The following is an 18525-nucleotide window of genomic DNA, read 5'->3' as shown; positions in this document are numbered from 1 at the left end:
TCATACTAAGAGCCTTTTCGATAGCCTTTGCATTGCATTATCTTTAATCATCTTCTACTCCAATAAGCCAATTGACTAGGGCTTAAATCAGCTGCCAACTAATTTGTTTTGTCATTTTCAGTGGAAAAGGCACTCAAAGATAAGCAACAAGCTGGATTTGTGTCTATAAATCGCCCATTAAAAAAGAAACAAAGTCAAAATGTTGCTCGGACTCCAGCAAATATGTTCTTCACATTCGAATGAAAACTGAACCACATAAAAATGATTGAATATTTCATTGAATGATTTGAATAAGTTGATTTGCATTCATTTGGGGCTGTTTATGCAGTGAGAGGGGGAAATTCGTGTTTGACGACAAACAACCTCAAGGTCGCCTCGTGGAATAATGAAAATGGAAAACCTCTAACTTGAATGTATGCAAATTATTGTTAAATTTTCAATAGAAGTAGGCAGAAATCAGTTGACCGAAAATTCAAAAATTTGTGGTAGGGATAAGTGAAAGCTTCGGCAAAGAGGATTACGGATCACGATTAAAAGACTTTTCGACGTCAATAGATGGACTTGGTTAATTAGATTTAAGATCAACGAATGCGGTTCCTTCTTGCCAGGAGGAACAGCCTGCAGGATGTCGGATAGATGATATTTCTTCCTCCCTCAATTGCAGCGAAATTTTTGTGGCCTTTCACCTAATGATAAGTAGAGGAGAATGCACCACATTATTTGCCTACCTAACCAACTAAATGATAAATTAAACGTTTAGCAAACATTAAACTCTCCACTCTCCCCCCTCTCCTCTCTCTCGCTCATTTCTCATTTCTTTCTGTTTGTCTCCTTAGTTGAATGAGCTTGGGCTTACGGTAAATATGTGTGGCCTTGTTAAGCGCATCGGGTCAAAGTTGAACGTCTTGGGTCATGTCTTGGCCATGGCTGCCTTTTGATGACACATTAGGGGAATTCTTGCCATTTCTTGTCTGTGTTATGGAGTGACGCTGGCAATGCGCCTAGCGGACAACTTAATTGATGGCATTTGTTCCAATGCAGGCGAAAAAAAAAGCCAACCAAAACTAACAACAAAACAATTTTTGCTAAAAAAAACCCAAAATAAACAAAACGACGACACAGACAGGCCGACAGTCAGACAGGCAGACATTTGGCCTGGCTCTGTGTCTCTCTGAACGCTCTTGGCCAGGTTTTTCTCTCTCTCTCTCTCTCTCCATTTTTCTCGTTTCTCTGTCTCTCCCACACTCAAACACTTGTCTCTGGCTCTCTCGATTGAAAACTTTCCAAGAGCGTTACTAACGCTTTCACATTACTAAACAAAACTTACTCTTAGCCATGGCTCTGAGGTTTTTTGGTATAAAACTTCTTACGTATGCTCGTCATGGCTTAATCTTACCTTGAACTTGGTCGTGTTCAGATCGGGGAACACACACACACACACACACACAGAAGAACACAAATACAAAACACACAAAACGAGAATTTATATCGTTGGTTTTTTTTTTTTTTTGAGAAAATCAAATTTATTCTACATCATTTTTTTTTTGTTTACTGTTAAACTATTATTGTATTAGTTGTTGTTGTTGTTATTATTGTGTTGTTGTTGTTGTGTAGGACGAAAATGGAACAAATCGCCGTTGCTCTTTTATGTGATTGAAAATAAAGTGTTTTTTTATGTTAAATCAAATAACATAAAACAAAAGAGATTTCGCAGTGAATAAAGAACTAACGGTCTACACACATACACATACGCACACCAACTCACACTCACACACACATAGACAGAAAGGAGGACAGCTCGAAATGGCTGATTGGCAGCCAAGTGTTATGGCATTAGTCTTGGGCTGTCTGCTCTATTTAATCATACCTCTAAGGCCAACATCTGCCTGGAGCTTACCCATCCTTCAATCCTCCAATCCGATCCAAGTGGCACCTGTTGCCGCCGCCGCTGCTTCTGCTCTGCCTCGACAGCTAAATGGTAAGTTCTTTTGATATTTTTCTCTTTACTTTTAATTGATGATGATTTACCCCCCCCTCACTGCCACGCCCCGTAAAAAACAAAACAGATTTCTTTTCACTGAGCAAAATATGGTCAGTTGGTTGGTCGGTTGGTTCGTTGGTTGCTGGTGAAGTGGTTGAAAAAAAGTCAAAAAAAGTCGAAAAAACAACAAGACACAAAAAATACTGTAAATAAAATACTTTTATTGCAGTGAAATTTTTGCTCATTAAGTTGAATGTGAGAGTCAGAGAGACAGACAGGCTGACGCAGAGTCTCTGAGTTGGGCCTCTGTCTCTGGATGGTAGGAAATTTATTAGCAATTATATAATCAGGCGGTCAGTACACCTCACTTTAGTTTGGTTTAAATTTTCAGTTGGCAGTTTAAATGACACAGCCACAAACATAAAACAACAAAACAACAAAACAAAAAACGAAAGTCTTTTTTCTTAAAATATATACACACAAAATACATTTGTTCATCAAAACAACAGCAATTAGTAAAAAAGCCCAAGCTAATCACATTAGAATGGGTTAAATGGTATTTGTTTCATATAAAACCATTATGAATTGCAAGTCCATAGAACATATACACTCATGACGAAAATAATAGGTACACCCCTGAAAATTTAACTTTTTGGGCTTTAGATTAACACAACTTTTTTTCTATTGCATTGATCAACAAAATATAAATGCACCTTTCTTTATTGAACATTTGTTTATAAAAATACATTAATTTGGTAAGGAAAAATAAATTTATATAAAAGTTACAACAAAAAACATGAAATTGCTGAATTTCGTGCTTGATGAAAATAATAGGTACACTTCAACTGACTAAGTTATATTTAATTTTTTTTTTTCAAATCTTTAAAAATTAATTTTTGTTTCTTTATTTGATTAATATCCAATGTATCCACCCTTATTTTACCATTACTTTTTCCATCCGGTTGGGGATACTCTTAATCAAAGCTTGGCAGGACTTTATCGAAATCTTCTTTGACGCACTTCCTCAATGGTCGATTATTGGCACTTTTTTCTTTTCCCCACTGATTCTATAGCTCACCCCACAAGTTATCGATGAGATTCAGATCAGGAGACTGACTGGGCCTACCGAAAACCACTCCTAACCTCGAAAATTCGGACCCTTTAGAATCCTTGAGAGCCATTGGATCCAAAATGGACAATGGTATTAATGTTTTTCCAATTAGGATATGACTACAAATGGCTAATCTATCAGTTCGTATCACAAGAAGGTTTCCTTTGATGCGGACCAAAGATTTGATCATGTAGCAATGATTTCCTATCGACTATTTCACATAGGCAACATCTGAAGTGTATATGAGACTATAGAAGGAGAGACGGATTCCATGAATTTTTTATACATAGTTTAGGTTTTTAGGTTTTACTTCTGATTTTTCAATAATTTGTTGCCAATTGTTTTTATATGTAGGACTGTACTTCATTTTAGAGCAAAAACAAGAAAATCCTAAAATTTTTGCTCGACAAATATTTAAAACCCTCTTTCCAAAATCGTCAATTTTACAGATACAATTCTTTGAAGTAGTTAGCAAACCTTTATTAATTATTAATTTAGTCTTGAAATCAATTGATTTTCCACATTTCTCTGGGTAATTTTGACACTAATTCATGGTAAAGTCCTTTCGTGCCTTGGATTTGTTTTAATCTCCTCTTTCTTTTTGTCATGAATGACACAAAGAGTATATCAGTGGTTTATCACTTTAGACTGGTTGTTTTCTATAAGAAGTGAATTCAAAATTGCACAAACTTTGACATACTATAAGTCAAGCTGGAAAGGCTTTTGTATGGTTTGTTTTTAAGGAATTTGTAGAAGAAAAAAAAGATTGTACTCTTTCATCTCTCTCGAAGGATCAACAATCGTTTCATTTAATGAAGAAATCATTGTGATAGTCAATCGTTATTGTCGGAGAGCTGAAGAATATTTTGAAATTCGTAAACAATTTTCAAGTTGAAGCCTCAATTAAGATCACACAGAGAAAGAGGGGGACTCACATGATGAAGATGATGATGGGTGATGGCTGCAGGTGTCGGCTTGTGTGTAGTTACTCTTGAATGTGGCCATCAGTTGTTAGCTCGACACAAATCCCATTTTGGCTGACTTTCATGGGCAATGCAGCAGAACAAAAAGCGGCTAAAAACGGAAAAAGAGAAGAAGGCGAAAATAAAATACGCCTCAGTTATGGGTAGGCTCGTTTTTTTTGTTGTTGTTTTATATGTACTTCTTCTGCAATATGTGTGTGTATAGAAGTAGGTACATACATATATATTTTAACAGGTGACATACTGGCAATTCATTTTGACTCTGTTACGTTATGGAGCGACACTTCTGGCCCCCCCCCTCCGCCGACTGTCTCATTCTCTGTCTTTGCCTGCCACTTGAAAACTTTGTTCTTTCTGGTTTCTGGAAATGCATGTCGAGCAATTAGCAAAGCGACCGCCTCTCTGCCTGCACTTGTGAAAAAGCAAAAACAAAAACCAAGTCAAGAAGATATATTCACATATCGTTTAGCTTCACTCAAATGGGTCATAACTAACTAAACCAGAACCCAGAAGCGAGAGGCGCAACGAAATGAAGGTTTACTTCAAGTACTTACGCATTTAGAGTGACAGCAGCAAGAAGGGGCCCCCATTAAGGGGCACAGTGATTGACCATTAAGACCGACAACTGGATACCCTCCTTCAAGTGATCGTTTTCCGATTATCACAAGTTATCGATATTTCATTGTTTTGATTATCACTGAAGTTATCCATAGGAAATGCTTAACTAATTAAAATTTAACCCCCTTCGATGTCATTTATAGTTTTTCGATTTCGTTTCAAGAATTTGTTAATTGTAGCTTCTAAGAATTTATGGTTATTCAGATTAACGGCGATTATAGAAATCGAAAAAAAAAGAATCAATTAAAGTTTCTAATGAAAGTGAGCAAAGTTAGAGAGAATTCTGTTATTCTTAAGAGATAAAGAAAAGATTTAGAAACGGTTTTTGTTTCTAAAATGAACTAAAAAAACAAAACAAAAGAGTTTTTAAATGTTAAGTTATCTTAATAGAAATCCCCCCACCATCTTCATTCTCTCCCCGCCTACGAAATCCCTTAATGAATAATTCATTGAACCCTTTTTAGAAGAAAGGGCATAGAGATCAACAGCAGCAACAGCAACAGCAACAGCAACAGCAACAAAGAAATTACTAAGTAAATAGAAACAAGTTGATGTCTTAGTCGTGATAGTGTCAGATTCAATTGTTGTTGTTGTTGTTACACACACACACACACACACACCCAAAAAAAAAGCAACAACGAGGGGGGACAGAGGAGAATGGAGCGTACAAATTGCGCCGACACCAAGTTGAAAAATGCTCATAATTGGGTTATAACCGTCATATTTGTCCAACTGTCCAAGACCAACAATTTATATATGTCTTTCTGGTTTTTTGGTGGTTTGTGTTTTGTGTTGGCCAAAAACAATGCCACTGGAAAACCACATTGGCGACACTTCTTCTTTCTGCGTTTTGGTTTTGGTTTTTCTACAAAAATGAAAAGTGTCTGTCGAGTCGAGTGCCTTTGCTTTTCAATGGAATGGAAATCTAATTTCATTTTTTAATTGCCGCCTGCCCACTGGAATCTGGCCTAGTCCAAACCCAGTTTGGACTTCAGCAACATGGCCAAGAGACGAAACTGGTGGTGCTCGATTTGCTTAGCTTAGCCATGGCTATTGGCAGCATTTGCAGATGAAATGGCAAAGTTGCCTTTTTACTTGGCCAAATACGAGATCCTCTTCACTGATTTGCTTATGGTTAATCAATATTTCCTTGCCATCTTGTTGCTGTTGTAGTTGTAGTTGTTGTCGTCGTAGTCGGCAACGGCATCGGCATCGGCGTCATCGTCTTCAATTCAAATTCTGTGCCAGATCCGATCCATAGCCAGTGAAAGTTTGATTGAACATTTGTTGTTGTTGTTGTTGGTGTATATTTGGTTTCCAGCTCACATGTTGCTGCTGGTCGCTCTTTGCCTCTTTCTCCCTCTCCTATCTCTGTCTCTCTCTCTCTCTCTCTCTCTCTCTCTGTGTATGTTGTCAGTGGCGTAACGGTAACATCTAAGCCTATAAAATTCTTCAAAGAAATCTTTTTAAAGCCATATAAAATGCTTGGCCATGAATTTTAAATAACCATAATTCTGAAAAAAAAACCAAACAACAAATCAATATATATTGGAAAACCTTTGAGGCATTTCATTCAGTCTAGACAAGCACTTAGAGAACAAAATAATTTGCATGATATGAAGAATTCTGCAATTAACTTCACTTTATTCGACTCTAAATAATTTTAAAGCTACATTCACTTGCCTAAAAAAATAATCAAATTAGGAAAAATTATTAATTTCTGTACTTGGGTTTCAGTAACTAACAAAGGACTTACCAACACTGGCATTCCGTGTTTCCTTTTTCATTCTTAAGTAGATTAAGTAGATTTGACTGCACACAATTCATGGGAAACCTATCAATTTTTGGTTTACCACTCTTTGTCCTAATTTTGAAAAAGTAATTTTGAAAGGCAAACAAAATAAAGTATGAGAAATATTCAAATACAAGTATTAAAGGCATAAACTTACTTGCATGTCAAATATTTGGGGCATTACTTCATATTTCACTTTCAAAATAAATGCCACCTACTAGGCAAATAACTGGCTAACAACTTAATCAAAGTGATGCATAGAAAAGGGCAGAGGAGAGGCTGAAGGGGAAAGAGAATTACTAGAATTTTTAGTGATTATGCTAATATTTTATGAGCTACTGTTATGCCTTGCCTATGGCTAATTTATGGCCCACAAGCCGCAACCACGGCACAAGCTAGCCGCAAGCCGCAGGCCCAGTTAGCCCAGTTAACTAGCAGGCCAATACGATAATGTACAGTTGGTTGGCTGGGGCGAACATGCAAATTCAACGCTCAATAAACATAAAAAGCATCAAATGCGTTTGCCATCGTTTCACATCATCAAATCGAAACCACTAACCAGCCACTCTGTGGGCCCAGACTATCAGATGCAATTGCAGTGAAAGTTCATATCAGAAAAAGGGAAGAAAATTAGCCAAACCCCCCAATGAAAAGTGAAAAGGTCCGAAACAATACACACAACAAATACACAAGACTATAAGTAGTAAGTAGTCGAAATAGTCCCAACTTTGGGTCGTCTTAATGTGCCACATTTATTAGACACCCAAAACGCAAGACAAAAAGATGCTCGCCATCGAACCCAGTTGGCCAGGTAGCACGACATCGACATTGGCATTGGCATTGGCATTGGCACAGCAGTTGCCAGTTGCAGCTTTCTTTCGCCTTTTGGCATTCTTGTCACAGGTTTTCTCGAGTTTTCTCGTGTGGGCAGGATGCTATCTGTTGGCTGTTTGCTGTTTGCTGTTGGCCAAAAAGATGTCACCATGAAACTAAAAACGAATTTCTCACAGGCATCCTCTAACCTAGCCAAAAGGCTTTCACTTGGCCTGCTGGGTCAAAGTACGAATTTGCCATCGTGTTCATTTAATTGAAAGGAAAATCACATTTAAAGACAATCCACCACACGAATTGTCATCTTGGCATCTTGTTCCCTTATATGGCCCCAGGTCGTTTTTTCGTTTTCATTTTCGGTAGTCGAAAGGGGAGTGGGGAGTGGGGAGGGGAGCAATTAAAAGGCGACACAATCATAACAAGTGAAAATATAAAAGAAAATTGCTCAATTTTCTCTTAAATTATGCCTGGGAGCAGTTTTTCAAGAGGAATCCGATTTAAAAGTCATGCTGAGAGTCGGTTTTTGGTCTCATAGTTAGCATGCTTAACTAATGACTGATCATCTTTTTGGTCTTCAACAACATTTAAAGTTCTTCGTTCTCGTCGATGAAAATTATGCCAAATTTTTCAGATGAATTCAAGCAAAGTTTGTCAAAATTAGATCAAACCATCGAGTCGGAGGATAGGGTAGATGGAAAATGGGAATCTCCTGTATAAGTAAGTCTAAAATTATTCTATTTATACTCTTGCCTTGATGACTTAGTGCCTACCTTAGGAGATAAAGGCATCAAACAATAGGTATATACACCTAGACCTCGCTTTGCGTTGGGGATACGTTCCAAAAAAAAACACGACGCAAACTGAAACGACGCAAAGTGAATTAAGATTTTCTATAGGCAACCATGGAAAGATCAAAGATAGGTTCCCGGGCCATGAAAATACTAATTTTTAGAAAGAAAAATTGAAACAAGTAAACATTTAAAAAGAAAAATGTTATTGGATTCATTCATAAAAAAAAAACTGCTTCCATTAAATCAAAATAACCTATTCAATTATTTTATCTTTATGAGTTTTTAGTGGCTTCGTTCACCAAAAATTTGTCCAGAGTTTGGTGAATAGCTTTTTTTTTGTAAATTGAAATAAATTTCTTGGTAGCAGTTGATGTTTGCAGCTACCGCCTGGGATATCTAAAAACTTCTGTCATTGTCAGGATCGTTTTTTATAAAAATTCTCCATTGCTTCGTCAATCAGACCCATCGCTTTTGAAATTTGTTTGGATGATAAACACTGTTCTACGAACATTTCTACTAAACCTTCCCCGAATTTTGATAGCAAGACGCAATTATAAACAGAAGTAGTAGTAGTAGTAGTAGTCAATGTTGAAAAACGTAAAACTGACAAAAATTCAAAGGCAGTGTTGGTAAAAGTTGATATTGGCGTTGCCACAAAACGAAACGACGCAAAGCGAGGTCTAGGTGTACTAAAGTTATTCACATTTTTAAAATCATATTCCAAAAATTGATTTGAAATTGTTGAAGAAAAAGTGAAACAAGTGACTGACTGACTGACTCCAGTTGACAATGAGATCAATCAGGCATTGATTAAAGGCAATTAAACGATTGAAATTGAAATGTGGCAATTCGAGTTGCATGAAGTTTAATTGCCGTTGAATGCATTTTCACCTTGCGGACAACAACAAGTTAATGATGAGTTGATGGCTTGATGGATCGATGATTGGCGGCAACGCGTGGACAAATGGTTAAGTAAACGGAAACATGGCTCGAGCCAATTGGAATGGGCAATGCATTGCCCATTGGCATTTCTCAAGCAGACCGCAGACTAGAGCACCGCAGAAAGCCACACAGTGAACCACCGCACAAGGTGCTGGAGCTGATGGCCTGGTGCTGGATGTGAATGTGGTCAGTGGTCAGTTCCAGTGAGCTTATACTTTCACTCAAATATTTGATGATGGAAAAGTCATAGCCATATAACCATGCAGACCATGACCATGTTAACCACCACCACACGCATGTGGTATGCGGAGTGTGTGTGTGTGTGTGTGTGTTAGCCAACCAAATTAGACCAAATCCCCCAGTTACTGAAATCTCACTTATGGCCTTGTGGTTTTCAACGAAAGTCCAAGTCAATCAATATTTATTTACCGACATCTTCTTCTCATTTTGGCATTTTTTTTCACAGAAGTCTCGCCATATTTAGATCTGGCCTTGTGCCCCATACGCGCCGAACCATGGTCATGTGCCCGACAGCAATCGGCCAGGATTTTGGATGTTTGGGATGGTGAACTGAATGTTCAGTGGCAGAAATTGAAAGGTAAGAATCAAAATATTAACAAATTGTAGACAACTATTTGTCCTTTTTTCCTTTCCAAACTTAGCGAGATACGTTCAAGTCAGTGGAAATATGATCTTGGGTTGGGAAATGGATCCGTCTATGCAGTCGGAGCTAAGTTCTATCTTACTTCTAGTGTAAAGCCAATTAAAATGTAGTCTAAGATGAGGATAATCTTTATATTTGTCCGATACGACGCACACTTGGGCTTCTGCTCGGATAGCGTTGCAAAAATACGTTTTTTCATGATCGATATGCAATCGATAGGAAATACTTCAGAGATTATGAATTATGAAAAATTTTTGAAATCGGTTGAGATTCATGGGTGCTAGAGGCGCCCAAAGTTGAGACATTTTTAGTGAAAATTAAAAAATGATAATTTTTAAAAAAAATCGCAACTTTAAAACTGAATATTGGGCGATTTTAACAATCGATCTTGGATTTTTTGGTTTTATCTGAAAAGTATGTTCTTTATTAATAGCATGTTTCATAAATTTTAATAATTACTTAAATAGTTATTGAACTAGAAGCGTTTAAAAAATGTACTAAATATTGGCATTTTTTGAACTTTGATGGAATAAAACTAGCAAGACTCAACGAGTATCAATACCGAACTACATACACTAGGTAGGTGAAATATTTACCTATCAGATGTTTATAGTCCCAATATGCGGAGACCTGCGACAGCGATGCGTAAGCCATAAAACTAAGGCAACCTCGCGACGCTGTCAAATATCTAAAACTTAAAAACATTTGGGTAAAGATGCCTTTTAGAATGAAAATCATGTATGTCAGCCACGCCCGCTAATTTTCTTGATGTTTCGAAATTCCAAATGTGATTTGCAGAGGCATTAAGCAGGTGTTAATTAGGTTCAAGTGGGGAGGGGGAAAGAAAAGAAAAGCAACTTGGAATATGAAGAGATTCAAGTTTCAGGCATTCAATGGATAAACAAAAGATTTCCCACATATGATTTATGTAGGTGAAAATTTTAGTGTAGAAACGAGTGAAAATTCACAGAGTTCAAAGAGTTCAAAGCGAAGGAGTAGAAGGAGGAGGAGGAGGCAAAGCCTTCTGGCGTGGTGGAAAGAATTTTGCACGGCATGCAATCGAAGCGAATTTACATGAAAAAGCAATTAATAAAATGCATTCCTGTTTTTTTTTTTTGTTAGTCGAAGCCGATCGTCAGCTGAACGCAACGATTGAGAGGCGTGGCTATAGCGCCTCCGAGCTGCCAGTAAAGGAGAAGCCATCGTCGATATTGAAGAAAATTGAGATCGGCACGAATTATATGAAAGAATACCTGGCTGAAACGATGGATGGGTAAGTTGAGCAAACAAATAAACAAACACTTAAGGCCAAAACACGCAAAGCTGTGGCCAAATGCCAGCCAGTTTTTCATTTTTCCATCCCCCTCACAAATATTTATTTACTCACCTCCTCCAAAAAACGATAGTTTCCTTGGCCGCGAATACGAGTATTTGCAGACATCGAAAGCGGCTGCTGCCGAAGATGATAGTGAAAACGATCAGAGCGTCAACAACAATGTGGACTATGACGACGAAACGGATGGAGCGGAGCCAGAGGAAGATGGCAGTGACACTGGCGAAGACGACGACGACGATGAAGACGATGCCGCCGAGGAGGAGGAGGAGGAGGAGGATGATGACAATGACAACGACAACGATGAAGGCGAGGCAGATGAGGATAACTCCAACGGCAGCAGCAGCAGCAGCACAGGTGGCAACCATCATGTCGCGGAGGATGAGGAACATGAAAGTGAAACCAGTCTGAAAGTGGCCCAATCTCAAGACGATGGCAAGAACACAGTTTTCAGTGAGGACAATGGCTCATCGATTGGTGTAGAGTTCATCGAGCTGGAGGACGAGGCTGGCAAGAAACCAGGCGGTGGGGGAAAACGCAAAAACAAGAACAAAAACAAGAAACAGAAACGCAAGAAGAAGGGTCAACAGCAACAGCAGCAACCAGCCACATTGGTTGTGGTCCAGGCGGCACCCGAACATCATGAAGTTGACTCTGGCCATGAGAGTGAGCCCACCTTTGTCAGTCATGGCGGAAGCAGCGGTGGCGGAGGAGGACATGGCGGAGGAGGTCATGGCGGAGGTGGCCATGGAGGCGGCGGCGGTCTCAAACCTTTCAAGCGTCGCCAAAAGGGCGGCAAGGGCAAACGCAAGCGCAAGGGCCAACAATCGACTGTGGTGGTCGAGGAAGAGTCCAGCGATCTTCTGGGCGGCTTGGGGCTGCTCGACGAATTGGCCGATGTCGATGATGTCCTGCTAGCCGGCGGCGTCGGTGGAAAACGCAAACATAAGAATCCAACAAAATATGGTAGAAGTAACGGAGGTGTGTGTTGTTTGCTGCGTGTGGTTTTACAATGACTTTATCGCACCCATTTCCAAGCACAACTTAGTGCCCAAAGAATCCCAAATCTTGCCCTATTTTTTCATATCTTACCTCTATCAGTGAATGCAATTAAAATGCTTGAAAATTATTGCCCATTGGCAGAGATGAGCTTTAATTGGCGAATTAAAATTCATTTTGATTGCAATCTCTGTTTACTCTACATATATATATACATATATTAAGTATCTTGGTGTATGGCTAGATTGGTCATAAATTGGTGGTGGCATCTCTCAATATTTATAGAAATTGTTTGTCAATCGGAGAGGCAGAAATTACAATTGATTTCACTTTGGCGAACCAATATTCAGTTTGAATTCAAATTTTCATCTGTTAGGCAGTATAAAGTCTCTCTAAATCTTGAATGTCGTCCTATATACTACAAAAAGTGATTGTTTTAACACATAATTTATTTCTTTTAAAGGAATAAATATATAATAATAATCTATTTAAATTTTTGAATTGTATTTCTGCTCAGCTTAACGGTTAACATTGTCGCCACTGTTAAGCCACTGTTAAGCCTAAAAGCAGGCAGCAATTTTCCGCTTATAGCAGCCTCCCTAGCAGTCAGCTTTTGTCACGCTCAACATTCAATTTGAATAGCAGCCTCCCTAGCAGTCAGCTTGTGTCACACTCAACATTCAATTTGAATTTTAAATATTTACTCTGCCAACTGACCAAAGAAGAACACTGGAAAATCTAGAATTTAGGCATTATATTAATGTAAATCTTGTATATACATATATTCTGATGACTGAATAGATTAGTTTAAGTGTTGCTTGAATGCCTTTTGAATGCTTTTACTGTGTTTTTGTTTTTGCTTGCTTGTTTTATTTCATTTTTTTATTTTTTTTTTAAATTGTGTTGTTGTTAACGCACTTTTTGGCGCACTGCAGTTCATACTAACGAAACACCACCCTCCCAAGCGAATAAAATTTTATGTTTTAATTATTTGTGTTTTGATTGTGTGTTTTCTGTTTTTTTTTTTTTTATCTGTGTGTAAGTGTTGGATCCAATTTATAATTCTTTTGTATTTGTATTTAACTAATGTCGGCTTCTTTTCGCTTCACTTTAGTTACCCGCGGCAAGAAGAAGAAGAAGAAGAAGGCTTTGATGAAATTGGTGTTGCTTGGCTCGTTTTTGAAGGCGAAAATCGAATTATTGCTTAAGATATTGGGCGCCCATTTGCAAATAAAATTCTTTGCCATAGCGTTAATCGGTCTGTTGATCAATATAGCGCGTTTCTGGATTGATGTCAAGCGGGGCGGTTCACCATCTAAGGTAAGTCCTGACAATCTTCCATGTATGTATGTAAAGTCCCTTCCCACCACCCAACACAAAGAACACTCTCCCCTGTTTAAATTGGGAGAGTTTTGTTTTTGTTTAATTGTTTAATTTCTGTTTAATTTTTTTTTACACGCTGCGGTATATGAGACCAATTTATTTTTTTTTGTTCGTGTTTTGCACATTGACAACATTTTGTTTTACATTTACATATTTTTTTTTAGTCTTAAGCTCAAGTACAAAAATACAAATGCAAGAAAAAATATTCTGGCAACGGTTTGTTGGCGCCTCACGCCCCCTCAAAAGTGCAACAACAAATCTATTCTGTCTTTCTCTATCTGTCTGTGATACTCTAAACTTTAACTCTCTTCACTCTATTCACAAACAAACACAAAAGACAAAAAACCAAAAACCAACAATTTTGTATATAAAATCTAATGTAAAATGCGTTTTTACCCCAGTTTACAGTTTAATGCCCTGTTCTTTGATTTTTTTTGGCCACTTTGCCTCCTCCAGCTGCGGTTTCCTTCCACCTCTATGTTCCTTAACGAGAGTTTCATCCACAATCACACACCAAAAAAATACAAAATATACCGAAACATTTCAACCGTATGCTAACATATACAGACCTCTTTGGTTTTCAGATATGGTAAAAGCCCTTTGGACCAAAAAAAATACAAAATAAATTACCAACCAAAACAAACACAAAAAGTTCCCCTGTTACGGAACACAAGCAACAGACAAACATGAAAACAAAACACAAAAACAAATCTGAATCACAAAAACTATCCCCCAAGATCAGATCAGCAAGACAAATTTACATAGGTTTTAGCAAGTTTCCCCACCTCTCCCCACCGCCAATCACAACACAAACTGTGTAAGTATAGGGCAATCGACTCAGAGACACCGCAACCCTCTCGATGTCCAAGAAAACAAATGCACAAAGTATCTTATTGCTTATTAACTTATTAACCGTTAGCTAGTTTTACCGATAAACCGTGACTAAAGGAACATTATCAGATGAAATTGCAAAGGAATCGAATCTAGGAATGTAAAATGGGAAACGTTGTCCCTTAAAGTATGCATTAGATTGAAAAAGTATTCAACAAAGTATTTCACAATTCCTTGATATGTTTTAGTTTTCTTGGACTGTTTATTGCATACTTTTAGGAGCAATATTAATTTAGCGAATCGAAGTAGAATAAGCTAAATTTAAAACTATTTTTCTAAGTGAAAAGTCTCGTTAGAACAGAATTTTCGGCTTGAAATAGTAAGTGGAAACTTTTTAGATAGATTAGAGAGTTCTATATCGAAAACAGTTGTCGCTGAACAATCAAATTCAATCCAATCGGTAAACTAAACTATAAACTAATATGTCAACTAACATGGCAGGAAATTGAACCGATATACAGACAGTTCGGTTGCACTTCCTGCTGCTGTTGCTGCCAAAACCAAATGTACTCAGACCATTCAGATGCAGTCCCTCCACCCTCTCTACCAACTCTTCTCTCCAAACAAAATGAAAAAAAAATACGAAAGAAAACCGAAAACTCACAACTCTTGGGTATCTTTGGTACTTCTCCTCTGGTGTTTCACACTCTTCACGACACACACTTTTTGCATTTGCATTTCTAACTAGGTTGTATACGTTGAACATGCCCATCATCAGCACCATTATGAGGATCATGGCGACGACTGGAGCGAGCCGGGTGGCAGCTATTGGAAGCGATCCCTGCAGACGGATCCCTCAGTGGAGGAGATTGACTCGTCCACCGATAGCTATCAGGTCCGTCCACAGCAGCAGCAGGCCCAAGATGCCCATTATCTGGCCTATCGCAATCAATATCAATGGCAATAAAATGCAGAATGAGCAACCGCAATCAATAGATCGAGAATCGAGAACGAGATCGACATTTTATATGTTTTGCTTATAATGGGTTTTTTTTTTCTATATATAATTTAATGAATGAATATATATACATATATCGTATAATTTATGATTATTAAATAATCCCCCCCACCACCAGCCCCCGTGCAAGGTCCTAGCTCAAAATTAATTTTAGCAAAATGCCAATAAATCAATTTTAGTAATTAGTAGAAATTCGTTTTTAGTACAATGAAACAAAAAAACAAAAAAAAAAACAAAAGAAGAAAGAAAATGAAAACAAGAGAAAAGCATAAAAATTCAAAACCCTAAATTTTAATTATTTATATGTATGTGTATTTAATTAATTAATCTAATGCAATTGTAAAATTTTTTTTGTTGACAATTGAAATTAGTTGAATTATCTTTTAAGTTATTTATTGCAAATTATTTATTGTGCTTACAAACTTATATGTTATATTTATGCATATTATTAAAATGAAAATAAACGAAAAAAGGAAAAAAAAAAAAACAACAACAGCAGAAACCACAATTTAAAGTAATGCCTTGTCATTTCCTGTGATCCAAAGGGGACCCAACCCAACCCATCCCAACCCATCCCAATCCGACGACCAGACACTTGACGCAGAATGCGGTCAATTCTCCGCTGAAATTCCATAAAATTTCACCTGACGCCCGTGTATTTTATTCTAATTTTCGTGCACAATTCTAGGCCAAGACAGACGACAACATGTGCCCAAAAAAGAAGGCACACATTTTCAGACATTAAGCCGACGAGCAGCGACTTCAAAATACCCTCTAAAGAATTTATAACCTAAACAATGACTTTAGGTTTTCATTTTAAACTAATTGTACGAATAAATCGCAGAATGAGAGAAAGCTGTGGTGACCCCGACGTGAAAAAATTATTTTCCAAATCGATTTGGTTTATTTCTCTTATAATACAGAAATATTGAAAGCATAAGCATTCACAGCTGGCTGATTGTAGCTTTAAAAAGTACTATACCTTAGATTTTGGTGACCCCGACGAAGTGATATTTGAAATGAAAGCGTATTTCAAGTTTGGGAAATTTGAAAGATGTCATTAGATGTTTAAACGAGGTATTAAAATGCCAAAATAGACGAAGAAGCAAATAATTTGGTGTTTTGAAGATTTTTTTTGGGGTGTCGTTTTGTCTGGTTTGACATTTGCGCATGCTCAGAGCGCGTTTTGAATGATAAAACTTTTTTATATTTTTGGCATGATGGCAAATGAAATTGTATCCACATAAATATTTGTCAATGATTGTAATAAGCAATTAAAACTGTGTTTGACAAACGACCAAACACGCTGGCCATACAATTTATTGCTAATAAATTGGTTATTGATTGACATGGCAACCACCCAGCCACCGAAGGGAACCATGGTGATCGAAAAGAAAGTCACCCGAGAAGTTCATTTGATCGAAAAATGATTTTAGTCAGTCAGACAGACATTCTGACACGTTTGGGAGACTGAATCTGGTCTGATATTGACCTTGTTTCGACTAACATTAAAGAGACTTTGGACTTTAATTGAGGAAAAAAGAGGCAAACACATTGAGAAACAAAAAAAGGTGGAAAAGAAATGAAAACCTCTTGCCAATTAGCATAAAGAAAAGCGAATTGACATGCCACTCGAGGCACATTATCAAGATCCCCTGCTGACCCCCTTCTCCGTCTCTCTGACTGTACGATCGTGCAAAGAAATTCTTATCATTAGCAAAATTAAAATCAATGAAATTGGCCATAAAAATTCAATTGCTCTCCATGCGTGGGAGACCCACGTTGTCATGTCATATGGAGGTGTCTGTCAACGTGTTTCACATAATTGATCATGATGATCATTTGCTGATAGAAGAACAGAAAATAGTTTAGTTTCTTCCACTCACTCACACACTAACACACACACTCACACTAACACACAGCACTTTCTAAACGACAGTGGGCGGTGCTGGTGTTGTGGGTGTGGCGATTGGTCATATATCATGCAGATACAATCTGTTCTCGATGGCAGCTGACAACAAATCAATTGAAATTCCCAATGCGAAAATGTTTGGCAAATCTGTTCGGGTGGAGGAGGGGGATATATCGGTGAAATAACGGTTAATGCGCCAAAGACAACGTGCAGAGGTTGCCAAAAATAAACGCACAAAATAAAAATCCAAAATTCAAATAAAAACCACAATAGCAAACAGTTTGACAAAGGAAGTGTCAAATTGCAACTTGGCATCTGCCGAGATGCTCCAGTTAGTCGAGAGGCCTTTTCTCACAGATGTACACCACGTGTCACTTGCATAGGTCACTCAGGGATGCAAGATAACAGACCCAACTCCTTCTCTCCCTATTGCCCCATTAGCAAATTAAAAATCAGTTAATTGTGCTAGCTCTTTTATCTTTAGTCATTTAAGCCTTTGACTAGAACTAAACGAGTCTCTCTATGAAGAAGGATGACATAGTCAACTGCTGCGGAGTGTATAAACCTTGACAGACACTTGGACAGAACTTTAGCAATTTAACGATTGCATTTGAAATGTGTTTGCCTGTGTTTGTTTGCTTTTGTTGTTGTTTGAACGCACTGAAAGAAATGTAATTTGAAATTTAAGTGTCTCACTTAGAAAGCTAATTTCACACAATATCACGTATACGCATCGTATGCTAAAAAGGGGCATTTCCAACAGCGCCCACAACACGACGCCCACCCTTCGACTCCGCCAGGTGGTGGGCGCAATCTACTTACTTTGGTTTCTTAATTTTTTTGATTTTTTTCATTTCAATTTGGAAATTGAAAAGTGCTCATGCATTATGTGGATGATCATGATTTTTCCATTGCATTTCGAAAATGATTTGCATTTTAGAAAGTTGAAATGGCTTTTCGTTGCATTTTAAAATATCAGCGGAAGGGCAAGAGATAGTTGGAAAGGGGTTAGAGAGAGAGAGAGAGAGAGAGGATGGAGGATGAGTTTGATTTTTAGTGCAATTTCTTAATGCTCGATATCAATAAATGACTAAATGAGCGAATGACTCCCCTCTCTCTCTCTCTCACTTTCTGGTTTTTTCTCCCACTCTTTTCAGTCTATTATTAAATTAAATAATTTCATAATTCCAGTCAGGTTCTCGCTGAAATTGTAGAATTTTTGCTTGCCATTGAGCTTATCTTCTTGGCACGATTCTTCTTTCTTTCTCTCTCCCCCTCAGCCTTTTGGTCTGGGCAAACATTTTGCATTAAACTTTACTTTGTTGCCAAGTGCAAG

At 37.7% G+C, this 18525-nt stretch overlaps 1 protein-coding gene across 1 annotated transcript; it reads left to right on the top strand.

Moving 5' to 3' along the window:
• Positions 1–1803: 1803 nt before the first annotated feature.
• LOC6638629 (probable elastin-binding protein EbpS) lies at positions 1804–15262 on the top strand. The gene is made up of 6 exons (XM_047012085.1): positions 1804–1978; positions 9516–9647; positions 10836–10986; positions 11120–12027; positions 13160–13365; positions 15008–15262. Exons 1-6 carry the CDS (start codon positions 1804–1806, stop codon positions 15224–15226), a joined length of 1791 nt encoding a protein of 596 aa, XP_046868041.1. The 3' UTR covers positions 15227–15262.
• Positions 15263–18525: the final 3263 nt, after the last annotated feature.

Source organism: Drosophila willistoni (genome assembly GCF_018902025.1).
Source record: "Drosophila willistoni isolate 14030-0811.24 chromosome XR unlocalized genomic scaffold, UCI_dwil_1.1 Seg144, whole genome shotgun sequence".
Taxonomy (NCBI): Eukaryota; Metazoa; Arthropoda; class Insecta; order Diptera; family Drosophilidae; genus Drosophila; species Drosophila willistoni.
This window is presented reverse-complemented; position numbering and strand designations above follow the sequence as displayed.

Coding starts and splice junctions, on each gene's coding strand:
- LOC6638629 (XM_047012085.1), top strand. CDS start 1,804: ATGGCTGATTGGCAGCCAAGTGTTATGGCATTAGTCTTGGGCTGTCTG. Junction 9,648..10,835: donor TCAGTGGCAGAAATTGAAAG/GTAAGAATCAAA, acceptor TTTTTTTGTTAG/TCGAAGCCGATCGTCAGCTG. Junction 13,366..15,007: donor GGGGCGGTTCACCATCTAAG/GTAAGTCCTGAC, acceptor ATTTCTAACTAG/GTTGTATACGTTGAACATGC.